Source organism: Lactuca serriola, chromosome 4 (assembly GCF_051521515.1).
Source record: "Lactuca serriola cultivar US96UC23 chromosome 4, Lser_US96UC23_V15, whole genome shotgun sequence".
NCBI classification, from domain to species: domain Eukaryota; kingdom Viridiplantae; phylum Streptophyta; class Magnoliopsida; order Asterales; family Asteraceae; genus Lactuca; species Lactuca serriola.
The window spans coordinates 310250564-310268975 of NC_136411.1; the positions used below are offsets into that span (position 1 = coordinate 310250564).

The 18412-nt window shown below is 35.8% G+C and overlaps 1 protein-coding gene across 1 annotated transcript; it reads right to left on the reverse strand.

The window, feature by feature from the left end:
- Positions 1-13843: 13843 nt before the first annotated feature.
- On the reverse strand, positions 13844-14620 carry LOC145099512 (uncharacterized). The gene has a single exon (XM_079037081.1). The coding sequence runs from the start codon at positions 14618-14620 to the stop codon at positions 13844-13846; it is 777 nt and encodes a 258-aa protein (XP_078893207.1).
- Between the last annotated feature and the right edge of the window lie 3792 nt (positions 14621-18412).

Sequence of the window (18412 nt, forward strand, 5' to 3'; positions counted from 1 at the left end):
ATTACGACATCCCTCTTCGCATTTGTAAAATATTGTGTTGGGTCCTAGCCTTAATATTTCGTTTTGGGTGTTATATTAAGGACTTAAATCAACTAACTTGAATTTCTCCTTTTATAGATGTCTACGTCTGACAACTATGGTCTTCCCGAATCTGTTGGAAAAGGTTTTCCACATGAAGATGATATTCCAGAATATCATACTTCACTTCCACCACCTCCTCCAATTATTCTCCCTAACCCACAAGTTCAAAGACTTGAAAAGTTCATGGTCGCTCAAGCCCTATTGGCTAGCAAACAACTAGATGGAAGGTCTGTGTGTGCACATGTCTTGGAGATGAAGTCGCACATTGACAGGCTGGAATGTTAGGAGTCGTTGTGTTGACGAAGTTGGTTGTCGAGTTGGTTCTTCAGTCACTTTCTAAGTCGTATTTTCCGTTCATTAAAGACTATTATATGATAGGCCACAACATGTCCTTTATCGATCTTAAATATTTGCTAATTGCTGCTGAATCAACAATGATTTGGGGTGCTGGTAAGACAAATTTGATTAGTAGATCTACTTCCCAAACTTCCATGGAAATTCACTATGGAAACATTGGAAGTCCAAAAAAGATTTCTCTTTCCAAGGGAAAGGGAAAGGCTAATTTTGAGATTGGCCCATGTACTATTCCCAAAGAGTCCATATGTTTCTACTGCCAAGAGAAGGGGAATTGGTTGCGAAGTTGCAGTGACTACTTGAAGGATCATAAGAATGGTGAGGTCAAAATGTTTGACTCTGCTTCATATAAGTCCACTATCTAACTCTATTAAGTTCCTATTTGGAGATTCTTCATACATGATGTGATAGGGTCGCATTTTGATGTTTTGTAGGATCAAAGAAAAGAAAGGAAGATTAAAAGAAGAGTGAGTTAAATCTGATTGTGAAAAGATCTATTTTGATCGCCTTATTTGATGAACGGATTTTTGAGTTGCTGCTTCGGAGTTATGATAGATTGCTTAGAAATTTTTAATAGCATAGTTTTCATATGTAATTGCATTGTAAGGAAAAGTTTTTCCGCACCTTTTATAAATAAATAAAATTTTGACCATTTATTTTATTTATATTTCCTTGCAATGACATTTGTGAAAATTGTTGTTTGTATGTTTCTATTTTAGCAATATGGATTTCATTCTTTCGTTTGTGTTAGTGTCTAAAATTTACCAGATAAGGAAAGATTCTCATCACCCAAGTTTCAGTTGGATAGAAACTTGGAATCATCCAACTTGTATTGTATGATGAATGAGAACCTTCATGTTTGGGAAATTAAGATTAATTCCTTGTTCACATGTATATGTGAGTTAAGTGAAGGACTAAGGATTGGGTACACTTGGTTGTGCACTGGTCAGGTCCAGCAAAAAGAAAAATAAAACTATTTGTCATGATTTGCTAAAGTTTAGTAAATATGGTCATGCTTACGATACTAAGTATAATTCTAAGTCATTGAAAAGTCTCAATATATAGCAAAACGAATAAGAAGAATCAAAGTCGAAAGAAAGATAAAAGTTTCTCTAATCTGAAAAGATGGGAGAGTACTAGAGTATCCTATTTTGTGATCATCTTAATGATTATGAAAACCATATCACAATTGATTGTATAAAGTGCACTTGTATGGCGAAGAAGAGGAATCGGGGATTGTTGAAATGGTTAAATCAAAAGGTGAATCATACTTCGTACCAAAATCAAGTCTTAGAGTCATACTCCAAGATTATACATTGAGTGATATAATCTTAAGAAACATTTAAAACACTAATCAAATGTAGAGTAAATTTTTTCTTACTCTTATACATTTGAAATTGGTAAGTTGTGATGTCTTGGATAAGACAAAGACCAGCTAAGACCAATTTTTTGAAGTGTTTTGTCTTGATAAGAAACCGCACTAACTCTTGAATATTTGTTTGACAAGTAATGTTCCTTGACAAAGTGAATCTTATATGTCAAGAGGTCAGTGGGATTCTTAAAGATACTGAAGAGTCTCAGGAACTGATCAAGAGTAACCATATTGTTAATCGTTGGCACACGGCTTAAGGTTTGTAACCTATCGTGTTAACATATTCTTGTTTCTGTGGCCATTTCAGTTGGTTGACTATGAATGTGAGTTCTATGAGTTCTCAATTGTTTGCATAACAACTTAGAAGACATGGTTGGCCCTTGTGCTACCAATTGGCAAGGAATTAAGATTAGATAGGTTTAGTCCATATGAGTTTGGATTTGTCATTAATCTTGTATTATGATTATCTTTATGACACTTTCACATGGATAGGAACACATACACCATAAAATCTAAGTGCCATAATGTAATGCCCGCAGATCCGGGCTAGTCAATTTAGAGGCAATAGGGGTCGAAAACGACTTTTCGACAAAAAGATTATTTAGAGTAAATAATCTTAACCAAGTTTTAGAATATGTCACAAGGTTTCCGTACATATAAAGAACGCCGAAATCCGAGTTATAACGAAGAAGTTATGACCCGTCGAAGTTTCGCGTCGGAATCGGCACGGCACCGGGAAGCGTAAATAGTAAATTTATGATAGAGCGAGATTTAGCCTTAGCGCTCTAAACGAAAGTCGTAGAATATGTTAAACTAAGAACATCGATAAAAAGAACGCCCAAATCTGACTTCGTATGAAGAAGTTATGATTTTTCGAAGTTTCGGATTAGCGGTGTACAGCCCGAAATTCGAATTTTAGATCGATTGATTTTTAGCCGACACAACTTAAACGAGAATCGAAGATGTCGTTATTAGTAGCGTAACGATAAAAAGATAGAAAAAAATGGACATCGGATGAAGAAGTTATGAGATTTTAACGGACCGATCCTGTCCCGGCCTGTTAAAAATATAACTTTAAAAATAAATTCAAAATTAGCCGACGGAGTCTAAACGAAAGTTGTAGGGTACGTTTCCGCCTACGCGTGGATATAAAGAACGTCAAAAACGGAGTTCGTATAAACGAGTTATAAAATATAATAGCATATTTACATATTAAAATAAAATATAAATCATATATACGTATACATATATATACATATGTATATATCATTAGAAAGGTATCGACGATGCGGTCATTATAAGACTAATGTTGAGTTCTTTCGACATTAGTTTAGTACAAATATCATTAAATCCATTTAAAATAGTATTATAGAGGGGTATTTAGTTGTTTATATAACTAAAAGGTCATTAAGTAATTATGGAGGGTAGTTTTTGAAAATTCAATTAGTATAAATAAGAGCCTTGGGCTCTCATATTTCTTGCACCATTCTCTTGATTCAAGAGTCTTTCTCTCCTTATTCCCCGACCATTTCGGTCCCTCGTGATTCGAATTCTCTTTCTGTAGTTTAGTATAGTAAGGTGAGCGCTGAAGCGCTGCACAAATCTTTCTTAGAAAGATTCAGCGACGAAGTTCTGCCCCTGCAGAGCCCCGACTCCTAGCTAAAATCCCCTTGTAAGTAAGTTATGCTTAGCCTATTTTAAAATATAGTTTATATTTAAAATTAGTATTGTTATTATAAATTTATAATAAATATTTGAGCTATTATTATGACTTATATAAGTGTCGTTATAATATCTTTTTAACTACTCGCGGTACGGAGAATCTGGTTTAAAGGGCCGCATAGGGTTGTTGGATTTCAGAAGTGCTATACGCCAAAATGGTCCTGCCCTCCGGTGTATTATGTCTGGCCCCTGTGTGTACATAGTGGTTGGAAAGTATTTTTAAACGCTTATATAATAATAATAATAATAATAATAATAATAATAATAATAATAATAATAATAATAATAATAATAATAATAATAATAATAGTAATAATAAGACTAATAATTAGTCACGGTAAATATTAGACTAAAATCTAATGGTAATAATACTAGGTTTCGTCGAAGGAAATTATTTTGAAGTAAACGAAGCGCTGTCCGAGTACCGAGTCACCACCTTCTGAAGTGAGTGCATAGTTACTTTCATCTTACACATAGATATGAAGTACTTAATGTATATTACATGTTGTGAGTGCATGGTCCCTTTCATCTTACACATAGATATGAAGTATTTTATTATAAATTTACGTGCTATGTGTGCATATTGTCTGAATACTTGCTGTCTATGCTGGTGAAAGATTTTTATACATGTTTAAATGATGTAAACTGTATAAAGTATTTTATATCTACAAGATATGTTGGGTAAAACATGGGTAGATGACTGATGAGGGATAAAAGCTGAAATAGAAGAAGATTAGTAGCATGGACCTAGTGCCCTATAGGTATACATTGGCATCAGTGGACCTAGTACCCTATAGATGAGCACTGGCAGCTGCGGCACAACCCGTAGATGTTTTAGATCTACGGTAAACATCCTAGCAGCTGCGCTCTAAGGACATTATCGGCAGCTGCGCCAAATAGGGAGCCTTATGACCATGACAGTGGCGTTAAAAGGTCAATACCGGCAGAAGCGCCTCATAGGAAATGTCCCAATTCTGGCAACTGCGCCTAAGTGACAATATTAGCAGCTGCGCTTGACCAAAGTGTCATTGGCAACAATGGACTTCATGTTGTTTCCTTAGGATGATCCTTAGGAATGAATGAATGAGAAATAGATGGTTCTTAGGGTAGATCCTTAAGAGTAAAGAAAATAATGGCGATAGGTAATTGGGTTGATTGTTTGATTGTTAAAACCTAATAATTATATTATTGTGGGTTGAAAACTCTATGTACTCACCAGGTTTCCCAACCTGACCCACTCAGTTTATTTGTATCACAGGTGTCAATATGAAGTCACATTACACTGAGAGATTTAAAAGAGATGTAGATCACTAGTGTAAATAAATGTAAGTTCTGTTTATGCTTATGTTTATGTATTGACGATGACATCCCAAATGTTTTTAAAAGTGAATAAAAATATATTTCTTTAGAAATGATTTGATAACGCGATTATCATGTTTTTCTGGGAACAAATTCTGCAACATTTTTATTAAAAGAAGTTACTCTGATTTTTAAACAAAGCATAAACAAACCGGTCGTTTCTGGCCGTGAAAATGGGGATGTCACAGTTGGTATCAGAGCATTAGTTTAAGCGAACTAGGAATATGGATTTATTTCTAGACTTAAACTTAGAATGCTAAGCGATGATTGTGAGGTGTGAGCACTAGATTGTTTTAGGAATTGTGCCTAAAATGCTTTTATGTGATAAATGCTTGTGCCTGATATGCTGTTATTTGTTTGGATCTACGGTCTGTTGCCGACCGGATCTGGAAACCTTATGTGTTTAGGATTCTAAGCGTTTAACTACGAAATTAGAACTAGCATATAAACGTTTCGGAGTGATAAGAATGATTTAAACGTCAATCCTAAGTAAAGGTCTAGATTCACCTTATTCAGTGTATAGATCAGGATGGCAAGAACTCGTAGCGGAAACGTGAATGCAAATGGGAACTGAGATCAACCCCCAGTGATTGAGCAAATACCAGTTGTGGTAGCCGCTGCTGAGCCAATAACGATGGATGGAGTGCAAGCGATGATCCAAGCGATGTTGGATCGTCAAATGGAGGAAACCAGACGTTTGCTCCAGCAAAATCGAGAGGAAGCGACTATTCAGATTGAACAGCCCGAGTTGAACGAAGGGCAGACTGAGGAAGGAAACTACAGTGGGACTGTTGGTCAAGTCAACCCACCAATAGTTCGACAAAACAACCAATATGACGAAGTCGAGAGGAATGGATGCAAGTACAAGGATTTTCTGACTTGCAAGCCATCAACTTTCACTAGAAAGGAGGATCCGCTCGGGGTCATGGATTGGATCTCGGAGATGGAATTAGCTTTCATGACGTGCGGTTTCAAGGGAAAACAACAGACCACATTTGCAGTGCATCAGTTTTGAGGAGGCGTTGTACGATGGTGGAATACCTTGGGAAAGACGATGAGCCCTAATGAGCCCCTGCAACTGACATGGGCAGAATTTCTGGTGCAATTCAAACGTAGGTACTGCTCAGCCCAAAATCTGCTCGAGCTAGAAAACCAATTCCTTACCTTAAAGAAAGGAAGCATGTCTGTTGATGAATACACCAACAACTTCATAGAGAACATGGAGTTCGCCTTACGTCTTGTTCCAGATGAGCTGACGAAAATTGACAAGTACGCAAAAGGACTTCCATGGGAATATGCAGTGCCAGTGCGTCAGACACCTACTTTGGAGGCAACTATCTGGGCTGCCAAATCGGTTGAGGAGATGATCAAGGGAAGAGCCGCCAACAAGACCGAGGTTGGCAAAAAGAGGAAATTTGAGGGGTCTGTGAAGCCCGATGAGAGAAGCAAATCCAGTACCAGGAAGTTTAGAGGAGGAGGGAGTGAAGAAAGATGGTGTGAGAAGTGCAAAAAGAAACACTCTGGAAAATGCAGTGAGGAAGTAACTTGTTTCAAGTGTGGGAAGCATGGGCATTATGACAACGAGTGTAAATTCAATAAAAGGGTGTGTTACGAATGTAATGAGGAAGGGCACTTCAAGCAAGATTGCCCAAAGAGAGAGGGGGCTACAAAGCCAAATGTGTCGCCAAAGCCAAAGGCGAGAGCATTTCAAATGATCCTTGACGAAGCAGATGACAATGCGAGGATTCAGGAGTAACGGCTTGACATCCAAGGATCGAGTTATGAAGTAGCCATAGAATCGTATGATGTAGCCTGTTAGAGGCATAGTCTAGGGTGAACTTGAACAACTATGTAATAGTTTCGAGGAATAATAAAAAAAACCTTCATTTTGATATTTGATGTGTTAAGCTGTTATGTGATTTTCTTGTGTGGTGACTTGGAAAACTACGGGACAATACTTGAGACGAGTATGAGTAGGTGTGAATGGTAGTAGAGGCCTATACTACCGGAAGCACAGGACTCACACTTGGATCAGGGAAAGGCACAAGGTTACCAAGAAGCTAGTCACTGATTCTGTTTTATTCAAGTATGTCATTACCATCGTTTCGGTAATGACTAAAAAGATTGTTGATATTCCGACCCTAGTGGTCATATCGAATTGAGTCCGACTACGATGAGTATGTTGTGTGGTTCAGGGAACCAAGTTCGATGTAGTGTCCGACTTAAACCAAACAATTGAAATCAAAGCGATCAATAGAAGTATCGCGTTCGTTGTTAAAAAAGTTGGTAGCTAGAAACGTTACATGTTAAAGTGTGATTATATCACATTAGAACATGAAGGAGGGCATAGTCTGTTTTAGAATTTAACTCTAAGAGACCTGAGTCTAAACATGCATCACATGATGATAGGTCATAATTTAGAGTCTAGCCTGAGGTAGAGAGCAGGTGCACGATCGAGTATTGCTTACAGTCAATGAGTCTAAGAGATAGACTTGAAGGAATATAGAAGTTATAATTATTACCTAGGATGAAGAGATGACGTATGGAGTCATTATACGAGCCATGTTTCGTTGATGATTCCGGGACGTAATCATCCTAAGGGGGAGATAATTGTAACGCCCGCAGATCCGGGCTAGTCAATTTAGAGGCAATAGGGGTCGAAAACGACTTTTCAACAAAAAGATTATTTAGAGTAAATAGTGTTAACCAAGTTGTAGAATGTGTCACAAGGTTTCCGTACATATAAAGAACGCCGAAATCCGAGTTATAATGAAGAAGTTATGACCCGTCGAAGTTTCGCGACGTAACCGGCACGGCACCGGGAAGCATAAATAGTAAATTTATGATAGAGCGAGATTTAGCCTTAGCGCTCTAAACGAAAGTCGTATAATATGTTAAACTAAGAACATCGATAAAAAGAACGCCCAAATCTGACTTCGTATGAAGAAGTTATGATTTTTCGAAGTTTCGGATTAGCGGTGTACAGCCCGAAATTCGAATTTTAGATCGATTGATTTTTAGCCGACACAACCTAAACGAGAATCGAAGATCTCGTTATTAGTAGCGTAACGATAAAAAGACAGACAAAAATGGACATCGGATGAAGAAGTTATGAGATTTTAACGGACCAATCCTGTTCCGGTCTATTAAAAATATAACTTTAAAAATAAATTCAAAATTAGCCGACGGAGTCTAAACGAAAGTTGTAGGGTACGTTCCCGCCTACGTGTAGATATAAAGAACGTCAAAAACGGAGTTCGTATGAATGAGTTATAAAATATAATAGCATATTTACGTATTAAAATAAAATATAAATCATATATACGTATACATATATATACATATGTATATATCATTAGAAAGTTATCGACGATGCGGTCATTATAAGACTAATTTTGAGTTCTTTCGACATTAGTTTAGTACAAATATCATTAAATCCATTTAAAATAGTATTATAGAGGGGTATTTAGTTGTTTATATAACTAAAAGGTCATTAAGTAATTATGGAGGGTGGTTTTTGAAAATTCAATTAGTATAAATAAGAGCCTTGGGCTCTCATATTTCTTGCACCATTCTCTTGATTCAAGAGTCTTTCTCTCCTTATCCCCCGAGCATTTTGGTCCCTTGTGATTCGACTTCTCTTTCTGTAGTTTAGTATAGTAAGGTGAGCGCTGAAGAGCTGCACGAATCTTTCTTAGAAAGATTCAGCGACGAAGTTCTGCCCGTGCAGAGCCCCGACTCCTAGCTAAAATCCCCTTGTAAGTAAGTTATGCTTAGCCTATTTTAAAATATAGTTTATATTTAAAATTAGTATTGTTATTATAAATTTATAATAAATATTTGAGCTATTATTATGACTTATATAAGTGTCGTTATAATATCTTTTTAACTACTCGCGGTACGGAGAATCTGGTTTAAAGGGCCGCATAGGGTTGTTGGATTTCAGAAGTGCTATACGCCAAAATTGTCCTGCCCTCCGGTGTATTATGTCTGGCCCCTGTGTGTACATAGTGGTTGGAAAGTATTTTTAAACGCTTATATAATAATAATAATAATAATAATAATAATAATAATAATAATAATAATAATAATAATAATAATAATAATAATAGTAATAATAGTAATAATAAGACTAATAATTAGTCACGGTAAATATTAGACTAAAATCTAATGGTAATAATACTAGGTTTCGTCGAAGGAAATTATTTTGAAGTAAACGAAGCGCTGTCCGAGTACCGAGTCACCACCTTCTGAAGTGAGTGCATAGTTACTTTCATCTTACACATAGATATTAAGTACTTAATGTATATTACGTGGTGTGAGTGCATGGTCCCTTTCATCTTACACATAGATATGAAGTATTTTATTATAAATTTACGTGCTATGTGTGCATATTGTCTGAATACTTGCTGTCTATGCTGGTGAAAGATTTTTATACATGTTTAAATGATGTAAACTGTATAAAGTATTTTATATCTACAAGATATGTTGGGTAAAACATGGGTAGATGACTGATGAGGGATAAAAGCTGAAATAGAAGAAGATTAGTAGCATGGACCTAGTGCCCTATAGGTATACATTGGCATCAGTGGACCTAGTACCCTATAGATGAGCACTGGCAGCTGCGGCACAACCCGTAGATGTTTTAGATCTACGGTAAACATCCTAGCAGCTGCGCTCTAAGGACATTATCGGCAGCTGCGCCAAATAGGGAGCCTTATGACCATGACAGTGGCGTTAAAAGGTCAATACCGGCAGAAGCGCCTCATAGGAAATGTCCCAATTCTGGCAACTGCGCCTAAGTGACAATATTAGCAGCTGCGCTTGACCAAAGTGTCATTGGCAACAATGGACTTCATGTTGTTTCCTTAGGATGATCCTTAGGAATGAATGAATGAGAAATAGATGGTTCTTAGGGTAGATCCTTAAGAATAAAGAAGATAATGGGAATGGGTAATTGGGTTGATTGTTTGATTGTTAAAACATAATAATTATATTATTGTGGGTTGAAAACCCTATGTACTCACCGGGTTTCCCAACCTGACACACTCAGTTTATTTGTATCACAGGTGTCGATATGAAGTCACATTACACTGAGAGATTTAAAAGAGATGTAGATCACTAGTGTAAATAAATGTAAGTTCTGTTTATGCTTATGTTTCTGTATTGACGATGACATCCCAAATGTTTTTAAAAGTGAATAAAAATATATTTCTTTAGAAATGCTTTGATAACGCGATTATCATGTTTTTCTGGGAACAAATTCCGCAACATTTTTATTAAAAGAAGTTACTCTGATTTTTATAAAACATAAACAAAATTGGTCTTTTCTGGCTGTGAAAATGGGGATGTCACACATAAGGTTTCTCTCCAATTCATGAAAATGATTGTGAGGAAACGCTTTCACTAACTAGATTTTAAGGAGATAGCATTTGTGATATTTGCATTCTCAAATTCGATTATGATTACGACATTCCTCTTCATAGTTCGAATTGTGAGAAATGGCAAAAGCTCTAAACATTCAGAACTTATTGCTGGAAGTTTTGAAATAATTTAGACGTACATGTGACATATCTAAGGAAATGTGTATTACTTTGAGAAGCTTGGATAAAGGCTTATCGAAGCATCTCATATCAGAAAGTCCAGCTGATTTTGGATACATGTCAAAGCTAGTGCGAGCGTAAGTTTTATGCCCGTAAGATAATACTTATTATGTAATGGGAGCATAATTATGATGGTAAGTGTTGAAAGTTAGCAATGTTAACTATAAAAAACAAAGTTTCAATTTGCCAGAGTTGCAGGGTTGAAAATTTGTTTTGCTATAATTAAGGGAGAGGAACTTATACTTCATTTCAATTCTAAAAGCTTTGATTGATATTGTAATCAAATTTAGTCAACAATTTATATGAATACCATGTTGAAATGCTTCAACATTGGAAATTCTATATATGGAAAAAGTATAGCAAAAGACTGGTCAAGTATCATGTCTTTATGTAACACATTATGAATCACATCCCATATGCTTCGCGTATAGGATCGATTGCATATGCTATAATATTGATTTTTTCTAATTTTCCAAATGCCTAGGGCATTAGGAGGGAAAAAAGGACTAGAACTGGATATTACTAAAGTTATTAAACAACTGGTAAGAACGATCCAAGGTTCGCCAAAGATTAGTTGCTTATGGATAGTTGGAAGTATAGTAATGGATGGACCATATTGACATTATTATGAATAGACAGAATTCTATTAACAATGATTTGTCGTATAGCAAATATGGAAATGTTTCCATAATGGGAGTTGGATATCAAGAATATATGAGTAAGTTAGAAACTTTTATGCAAAGAAGGATGTTCAAAGGAATGTACTTTGAATTTCAGACTTCATCTCCATGGAATTGTCTTGTAACAATCTCCAAAGGAATGTACAAAAGGAATCCTTGCATAATATTTTAGAACTAACACATTGTAATACTAGCAAGAATTTGGTATTCTTACACTTAAAGATTTGGAATTGTGAAATGAGTTTAATTGAAAATCAAATTGATTTATTATACAAAGTAAGGAACGTAGGTAAACATAGTGTGCATGCTTCGAGCATGGGATAACAATTGTTTTAATTTAAGCATTAAGTTGATCAATCGAAACATTATACAATGAATAATGAGTAATCAATATGGTGATTAAATAAAAAGTGTTTTATTTACGCTCAAAAGTTATGGGGCATATAGGATTAGTACTATTCTTGTGTTTCACTTTGTATGTTTTGACTTCCCGAATAATAAGATTATTCAAACCATCCACAGTCGATCATACGTTGGAAGTAAGTATGAAAGAAGATTGTCATGAGTTGGCTTGTAGATTGTCTAAGGCGTTAGGCATAGCAACAGTTTGCTACACCATTCATGAGTACTTCTGAAATAAGATTTGAGTATTGGATCAAACCGTGCTCACTTGAATCACTTCATGGAATTTATCACAATTGATTGTGAGACGATAATATCATATAAGTCTTCAAACCTAGATATATGAGTTGTTGACTATGAATTAGTTGTGCATTGATGATACGAAAACGCATCAGTAACTTGATGTTATAAAACGTATCGTTGTGCATCATTTAATGAGCAGTTAGTACAAGCATATAATGTCGAAGTTTATCTGTTCCCTTTTATTCTATGAGGATTAACAACAATATCTTGGGCCCGTCGATGATTCTATTTTGACTCTGTGTCGGGCCCGATCAGAACTAAATTGATGTGTTTAGTTATGTTCTATGTCAGACCAATCGGAAATCGAGAAACAAACTGCTGGACAATAAGTATGACATTGTTCCATGTATTTGTCCAACTAATATCTTGAGAATAGAGGATTATATGATCCCTTATCTAAACGATACGTAACTGACTGGGTCAGAGTCAACAATGGCTTTTCAAAGCTTACGATTGCTAAGTCGGATCCTAGAGTTATATTGGAAATTATCGTTATTAGACTTATCCAAGTGGGATACTGTTGGGTTTGGTGTCTAAGGCCATAACTATAACTGGGATGTACTTGACCCGATTGTAGCATGGTTCTTTTTGGGTTTCCTTCACCAATGCAATTTGATAGGATGGATTTTGAGAATAAGGTTTTTTATGGTTTATTAATATATTACAAGTATAATAAATTAATTTGAAATCATATTATTTAATTACTATTGATCAAAAATTAATTTGGAATTAATTTTGTGGTCAAAAGAGACTAATTAAATATATGGGGATTGATTATGTAAATCAATGATTCTTGTATTGTGGGCCAATGATCCACGATTATGTACATTGGCTAAACTAATCCATGTATAGTCCATGCAGGTTAAATCCATGGAGCATGAGAATGTGGAAAGTCATGGGTCATTAGGGTTTACAAAGTGTGACCCTAGCATTTGTCACACTATAAATAGAGTCCCCTAGAGCCAATTCTCTCAAGCCTCCTCTTGCATATGGTGTTTGTGAACTAATATAGGTATCACACTTGAGGTGCTCAAGCTTTGAAAGGTCAAGAACTCTACCCTACTCAAGAGGTAAGCATCCAAACTAACTTTGTATTGTATAGATTCAATTGTATGCTAGTGAGATCAATGCTTTGGAAAGTAATATGCATGTATAATTAGAGAAGACATAGATCAAAAGCATTTAGGATTTCATGTGAACCATAGGAGTGTTATAGTGCTCAAAACCCAACAATTTAGTCATCTTTCCAAGAAAACAAGACTCACCTGTATCATCTGACCTTAGGTCAAACGATTCCAACACTCTATCCTTTTGGAGTTGGGCAGTGCACTTCTTGTTGACATGTCCAAGACGAAAATGCCACAAGCATGCTTTGTCTAAACCATTAGACGAACCAATTTACAACACACTATTTCCTAAATTGTCTACAACCATCACCGTTTCATATACATCATCACAAGGCAATGCTTCAAAATAAAATACACCATTATAATAAGCATTAATAGATCCATTCTCTTTATTAAAGGAATATCTAAAACCCTGTATGTACAAACCTTGAAAAGAAATAATATTCCTCGTCATATCTGAAAAGTAGCAACAATTATTCAAGTCTAAACATAACCCACTACTAAGCACTAAAGAGTAAATCCCATTCTTGGTAACAGGTGGCGATCTCCTATTGCCTATAATCAGGTTCATCTTTCCATGCTTCACATCCTCACTACTTCTTAGTCCCTACAAGTCAGAGCAAATGTGAAAACCACATCCTGTATCAAGAACCCAATAATTAGATTACGTGGAGTTTTTAAACAAAATAGTGTAAATACCAGCTGAGGTGGGCTTGATCTTGCCATCCTTAATGTCCTGCAGGTACTTGGGGCAACTTCTCTTCCAATGCCCCTTGTCTTGGCAGTAGAAACACGTCGCTTCTTTTGGATCTGAGGCAGGAGGAGCATAACTGGTTTTTCCTATGGGTTCACTACTAGAAGACCCATCATGAGACTTTTCTTTCCAGCTTTGCTTTTAGGGAGCTTTCCTCTTTCCCCCATCCTTTGTAAAATAGTCATGACTGGAGCAACAATAGTAATAGGGGTGGATTCAACAACTTTTCCTTTCAATTCACTTTTAGCAGTTCTCTGCAAGCCTTGAATTTTACTCAACGTGACTTCCTTTTTGCTCAAATGATAAGTCATCTTGAACTGATCGTAGCTAGGAGGTAAAGAGTGAAAGACTATGTCAATAGCTAACTCTTCATCAAAGCTCACATTAAGCTTGAGGAGACGATCCACATAGTGCTGGATGCGTTGCAGGTGGGTCGTGATGGACTCTCCATCTTTCATCTTGGTGGGTATGAGTGACCTGAGTATCTCATACCTTTCTTGATGAGCTTTTTGATGGTACTTGTCCATCAAGTCCTTGCACGTCTTATAAGGCCAATAATCTTCATAGAACCGTTGCAGCTCAGGAGTCATAGTGGCTACCATAATGCAAGATACTTTGGTAGCATCCTGATAGTGTGCCCTATACTCAACTATTTCTTCATGAGTAGTTTGTGATTCATCTATCTCGTTCAGCTCTTTGTCGAGGACGTATTCCATGTCCTCAAAATGAAAGGCCATTTTGATGTTACGAATACAATCATTAAAATTGGATCCATCGAATGCCACTTTGGCACAAATGCTAAAGAGCGAGAAAGTGTTGGAGAAGTTGTTGGAGGAACCGAAAGTGTTGTTTGAGGTTGACATCTACAAAAGACAAAGGACAAGTTTTGATTAGATAAGGAGTCCTTAATATAACACCCAAAAATGAAATATTAAGTCTAGGACCCAACACAATAATTCACAATTCAGAAAATGGATGTTGTAATCCAATTGTAAATTATTTGAAAGTAGGTAAATGACGATTTACTAAATCAACCATGAAAATGAAATTTTAAATGAATTAGGTTTTAAATGAAATTCCTAGATCTTTTGAGTTTCATTGAACTATTCAATGACATATTTAATCTCAATTACGCATTTTCCATTTGTGACTGGGATACCGTGGATCACAAAAAAGGTGTGAATAACCATGCAAATTAGCTTGGTACTCTCGATATCATTTACCACCTAATTGATGTGCCAGTTAGCTACACACGCTCCATCAATCAATGATAATTTATGAGCTACCCATTGCCACCCTTTGTTAGTCCATGTTAGTGTGTCGGTTAACCACACACGCTCCAATAACGACTTTTACAAAGTGAAATGTGCAATTTCATGGATTATCACCAAATTCACAATTTCCTAAATTAACTAAGATTGAGAGTTTATAAAAAAAACATTTAGGTGTTGTTTGTTTTTTTGAAGCCAAAATGTTTGCAGTCTGCGGACCACATCTGAAAGCCTCTGCGGCAAAAGAGGTGGACCAAATGTATACAGTCTACAATAAGAAAACTGTTTGTTTTTAACGTTTGCAGCTGTTGATATAAATTGATTTTTCAAACTTAATTTCATATCATAAACATTAAAAACGTACAACAAAAAAAAAAACCACATGGTAGCCTATGGCTTTTTTTTTTTTTTTTTTTTTTTTTAGGTTAAAATGGGGTCTGAAGACCTTAGAAGACACTGGTCCATGTCTGCGCCAGGAAGACCTCGCGAAGATGTTTTTTGATCTGCGCACTTCCAAAAAACAAACACTCTGCTACACGTTATCTGCGCGACGCAGACAAAAGTGGTTGTGCAGATCTTCACAAAAGAAACAAACAGCCCCTTAGTTACTTTATATTTATCATTATACTTATTAATGAGAGATTAATGTCATATCCTACCCGTTGGGCTAACGACCCTCCACTAGTCAAGAGTACGGTGGGTAAGAATGGATACGCAATAACGGTTATTTTATAGGCTACTTCCTTAAACACCCCTTATAGACCAACTTCGTAAATGAGGTCTACTAACGGTAATACTTACTTTTCTTATACATATATATAAATTAAAACTTTAATTTTATAATAGTATAAGGGTGTATTTTAAATTTTAAAATACTTGGGTTCTAAAATTTAAGATTTCAAAATTAAACTATTTAATGAAATTTTAAATTATAAAACCATAGGGTATATTTTTAAAATTTTTCAAAAATACTATATAAAATTTTAAATAATTAAATTAATAAATTAATTTTGTCTTTATCTTAAAATTTGACCAAATCACTTAATTTGATAAGGATGTACATTTACCTCTTCAGAAAAATTCAATTTTAAGCAGTTAAAACGAATTAATGTAATTACCCTAAACGAATCGAGATATCAAAATCGAAAAATCAAGAATCTGACGAGTCAACTCGTCGAGTTAGGCAATGAACTCGTCGAGTTCCATATTGAACTCGCCGAGTTTGATGAACAGATTGGTGAATATGTTCCCTCCGCCTTTGGACAATTCACTATTGCATCAAATTCAACTGAAAAACATCCTAGGCTCTGATACCACTTAAGGGTCTTGAGCATAACTACAACCTATGTGTTCATGCAACCCTAATTGATTTGGATCTAAGTTTTTCACTAGTTGAACATGCAAATTTAGTACCAAAGAAAAACCCTAGATCAATCATATAGAAATCAAAAATTACATAATAAAGGGTTTTGATGTTTACCTTATTTGTTATGTAGTAATAACAAGAACATCTTGTAGATCCTTGACTCTTGAAATCTTAGCGCCTCCAATTTTTCACCTCTAATGGCTCACAAACACCACTAGCAAAAGGATGAGATGAGAGAGGAGGGAATCTTTCAGAATTTCGACTAGGGTTTGTAGCTACAATGCATTGGTCAAAATCCCTAAGTGGTAGGGTCTTTATATAGTTGTTGGCTGCTAGGGTTTGCTGGAGGAAACCCTAATTTCCTTCTTATGGCTTAAGTAGCCTGTGGACCCTTATTAAGGAGCCTGGGACGAAATCTATAATTTTCGTACACTCCATTCTAAGGAGTCCAAAGTCCGAGTTTCACAACTATCAATGATTTGCAAAACAGCTACTGTTCCTTTAATCCCAAAATTATTTCCTGATTAAATACTAATTAAATAACATGATTTATAATTAATATATGACAAAACTGCAAAATTGGTCCTTGTGGTATTAAAAAAACTTTCGATAAGGTCCAAAAAGTTTCCAACTTGCATGGATAGTCCAAAATCAAGATTTTCATTTGGTTTTAGCCCTAAAATTAAAAAAACTTTTGTAGTTTTGGTCTATGGAGCACTTGAATTGACTGTTTTGCCCTTTAAATTTCTTTTTTGTTTTTTTACATTTTCTATTTTGTAAATATTAATAAAAAATGGCCCACCGCATAATTCCACAAATCTTCCCCCTCCTCCCCCTCTCTCTCTCTCATCTACTTCTTCCTCGCCCTCTCTCTCTCTCTCTCTCTCACACACACACATATACATAGAGTATTGTATGTATCACAAGAACCCACCCTCCATTTCACCTAAATCCAAATAAATAGAGACACACCAATAGTTTATCATTTTGATTTTGAGAACATCGATTGTTTCCAAATAGTATGAAAGTCAATTGTTTCTAGTTCATTTTAGAAAATAGATAAATTGATCGGAAGCCATAACTGATTTGACTGGATGAGAGAAGAAGACGAGGGAGGTTGTCTCTGGTGGTAGATGAAGGTGGTTCACAGTGGACTTCTTGGACGATGTTGGTTACCTGGATGATGAAGAATTGACATGTTCCGGATTAATGGTGCATGAAGATAGAGGGTTATAGATTTGTATACACCAAATAAGGGAGACAGGGACTTGATTGGGTATGATTTCTCAGCTCTTCCAAATCGAGAGGTACAATGACCGCCAACTACATGTCCTCCCTCATATTTCCTCCATATTCAACATCGAACCGTATCATCTTCCTCCTATATTCGTTGGAAAATCTCATCGGAGATGAACACCCCTGCTCAACTCTCTATTTTAGGAAAAATTAAAGGAAGTAAAGAAAAAAGATGCAAATGCAGTCAACTACCATCTTCAATTGCAATAACAGGGAAGAAGTAGCACTAATCTAGGGCTTGGGAGAAACACGTGAGTGAGAGAGAGAGAGAGAGTGTGTGTGTGTGTGTGTGATAAAGAGAGAGAGAGAGAGAGAGAAAGAAAGAGAGAGAGATTCTAAAATATGGTGTTTGTGTTTGATCATTGAAGAATAGGAGTTGGTTATTAAAGGTGAGCAAAATAAATTGAAGAACCATGTTTTTTGGGGGTCTCATTGTGCGTGTAAAATCAAGGTTTGCATGTGAAGAGGAAGAAGAAGAAGTGTAATTTGTAGCAAAAAATAAAGGGTTTTTTTTCGTTTTGATGTGCAGGTGAAGAAGAAGAAGAAGAAGAAGAAGAAGAAGAAGAAGAAGAAGAAGAAGAAAAAGAAGAAGAAGAAAAAGAAGAAGAAGAAGAAGAAGAAGAAGAGAGAGAGAGAGACAGAGAGAGAGGGTACTGTGGGTGGAGTCGCGGAGAGGAGTAGGTGATATTTTTTTTATAATTTTTTAAATACCAAACTAAATA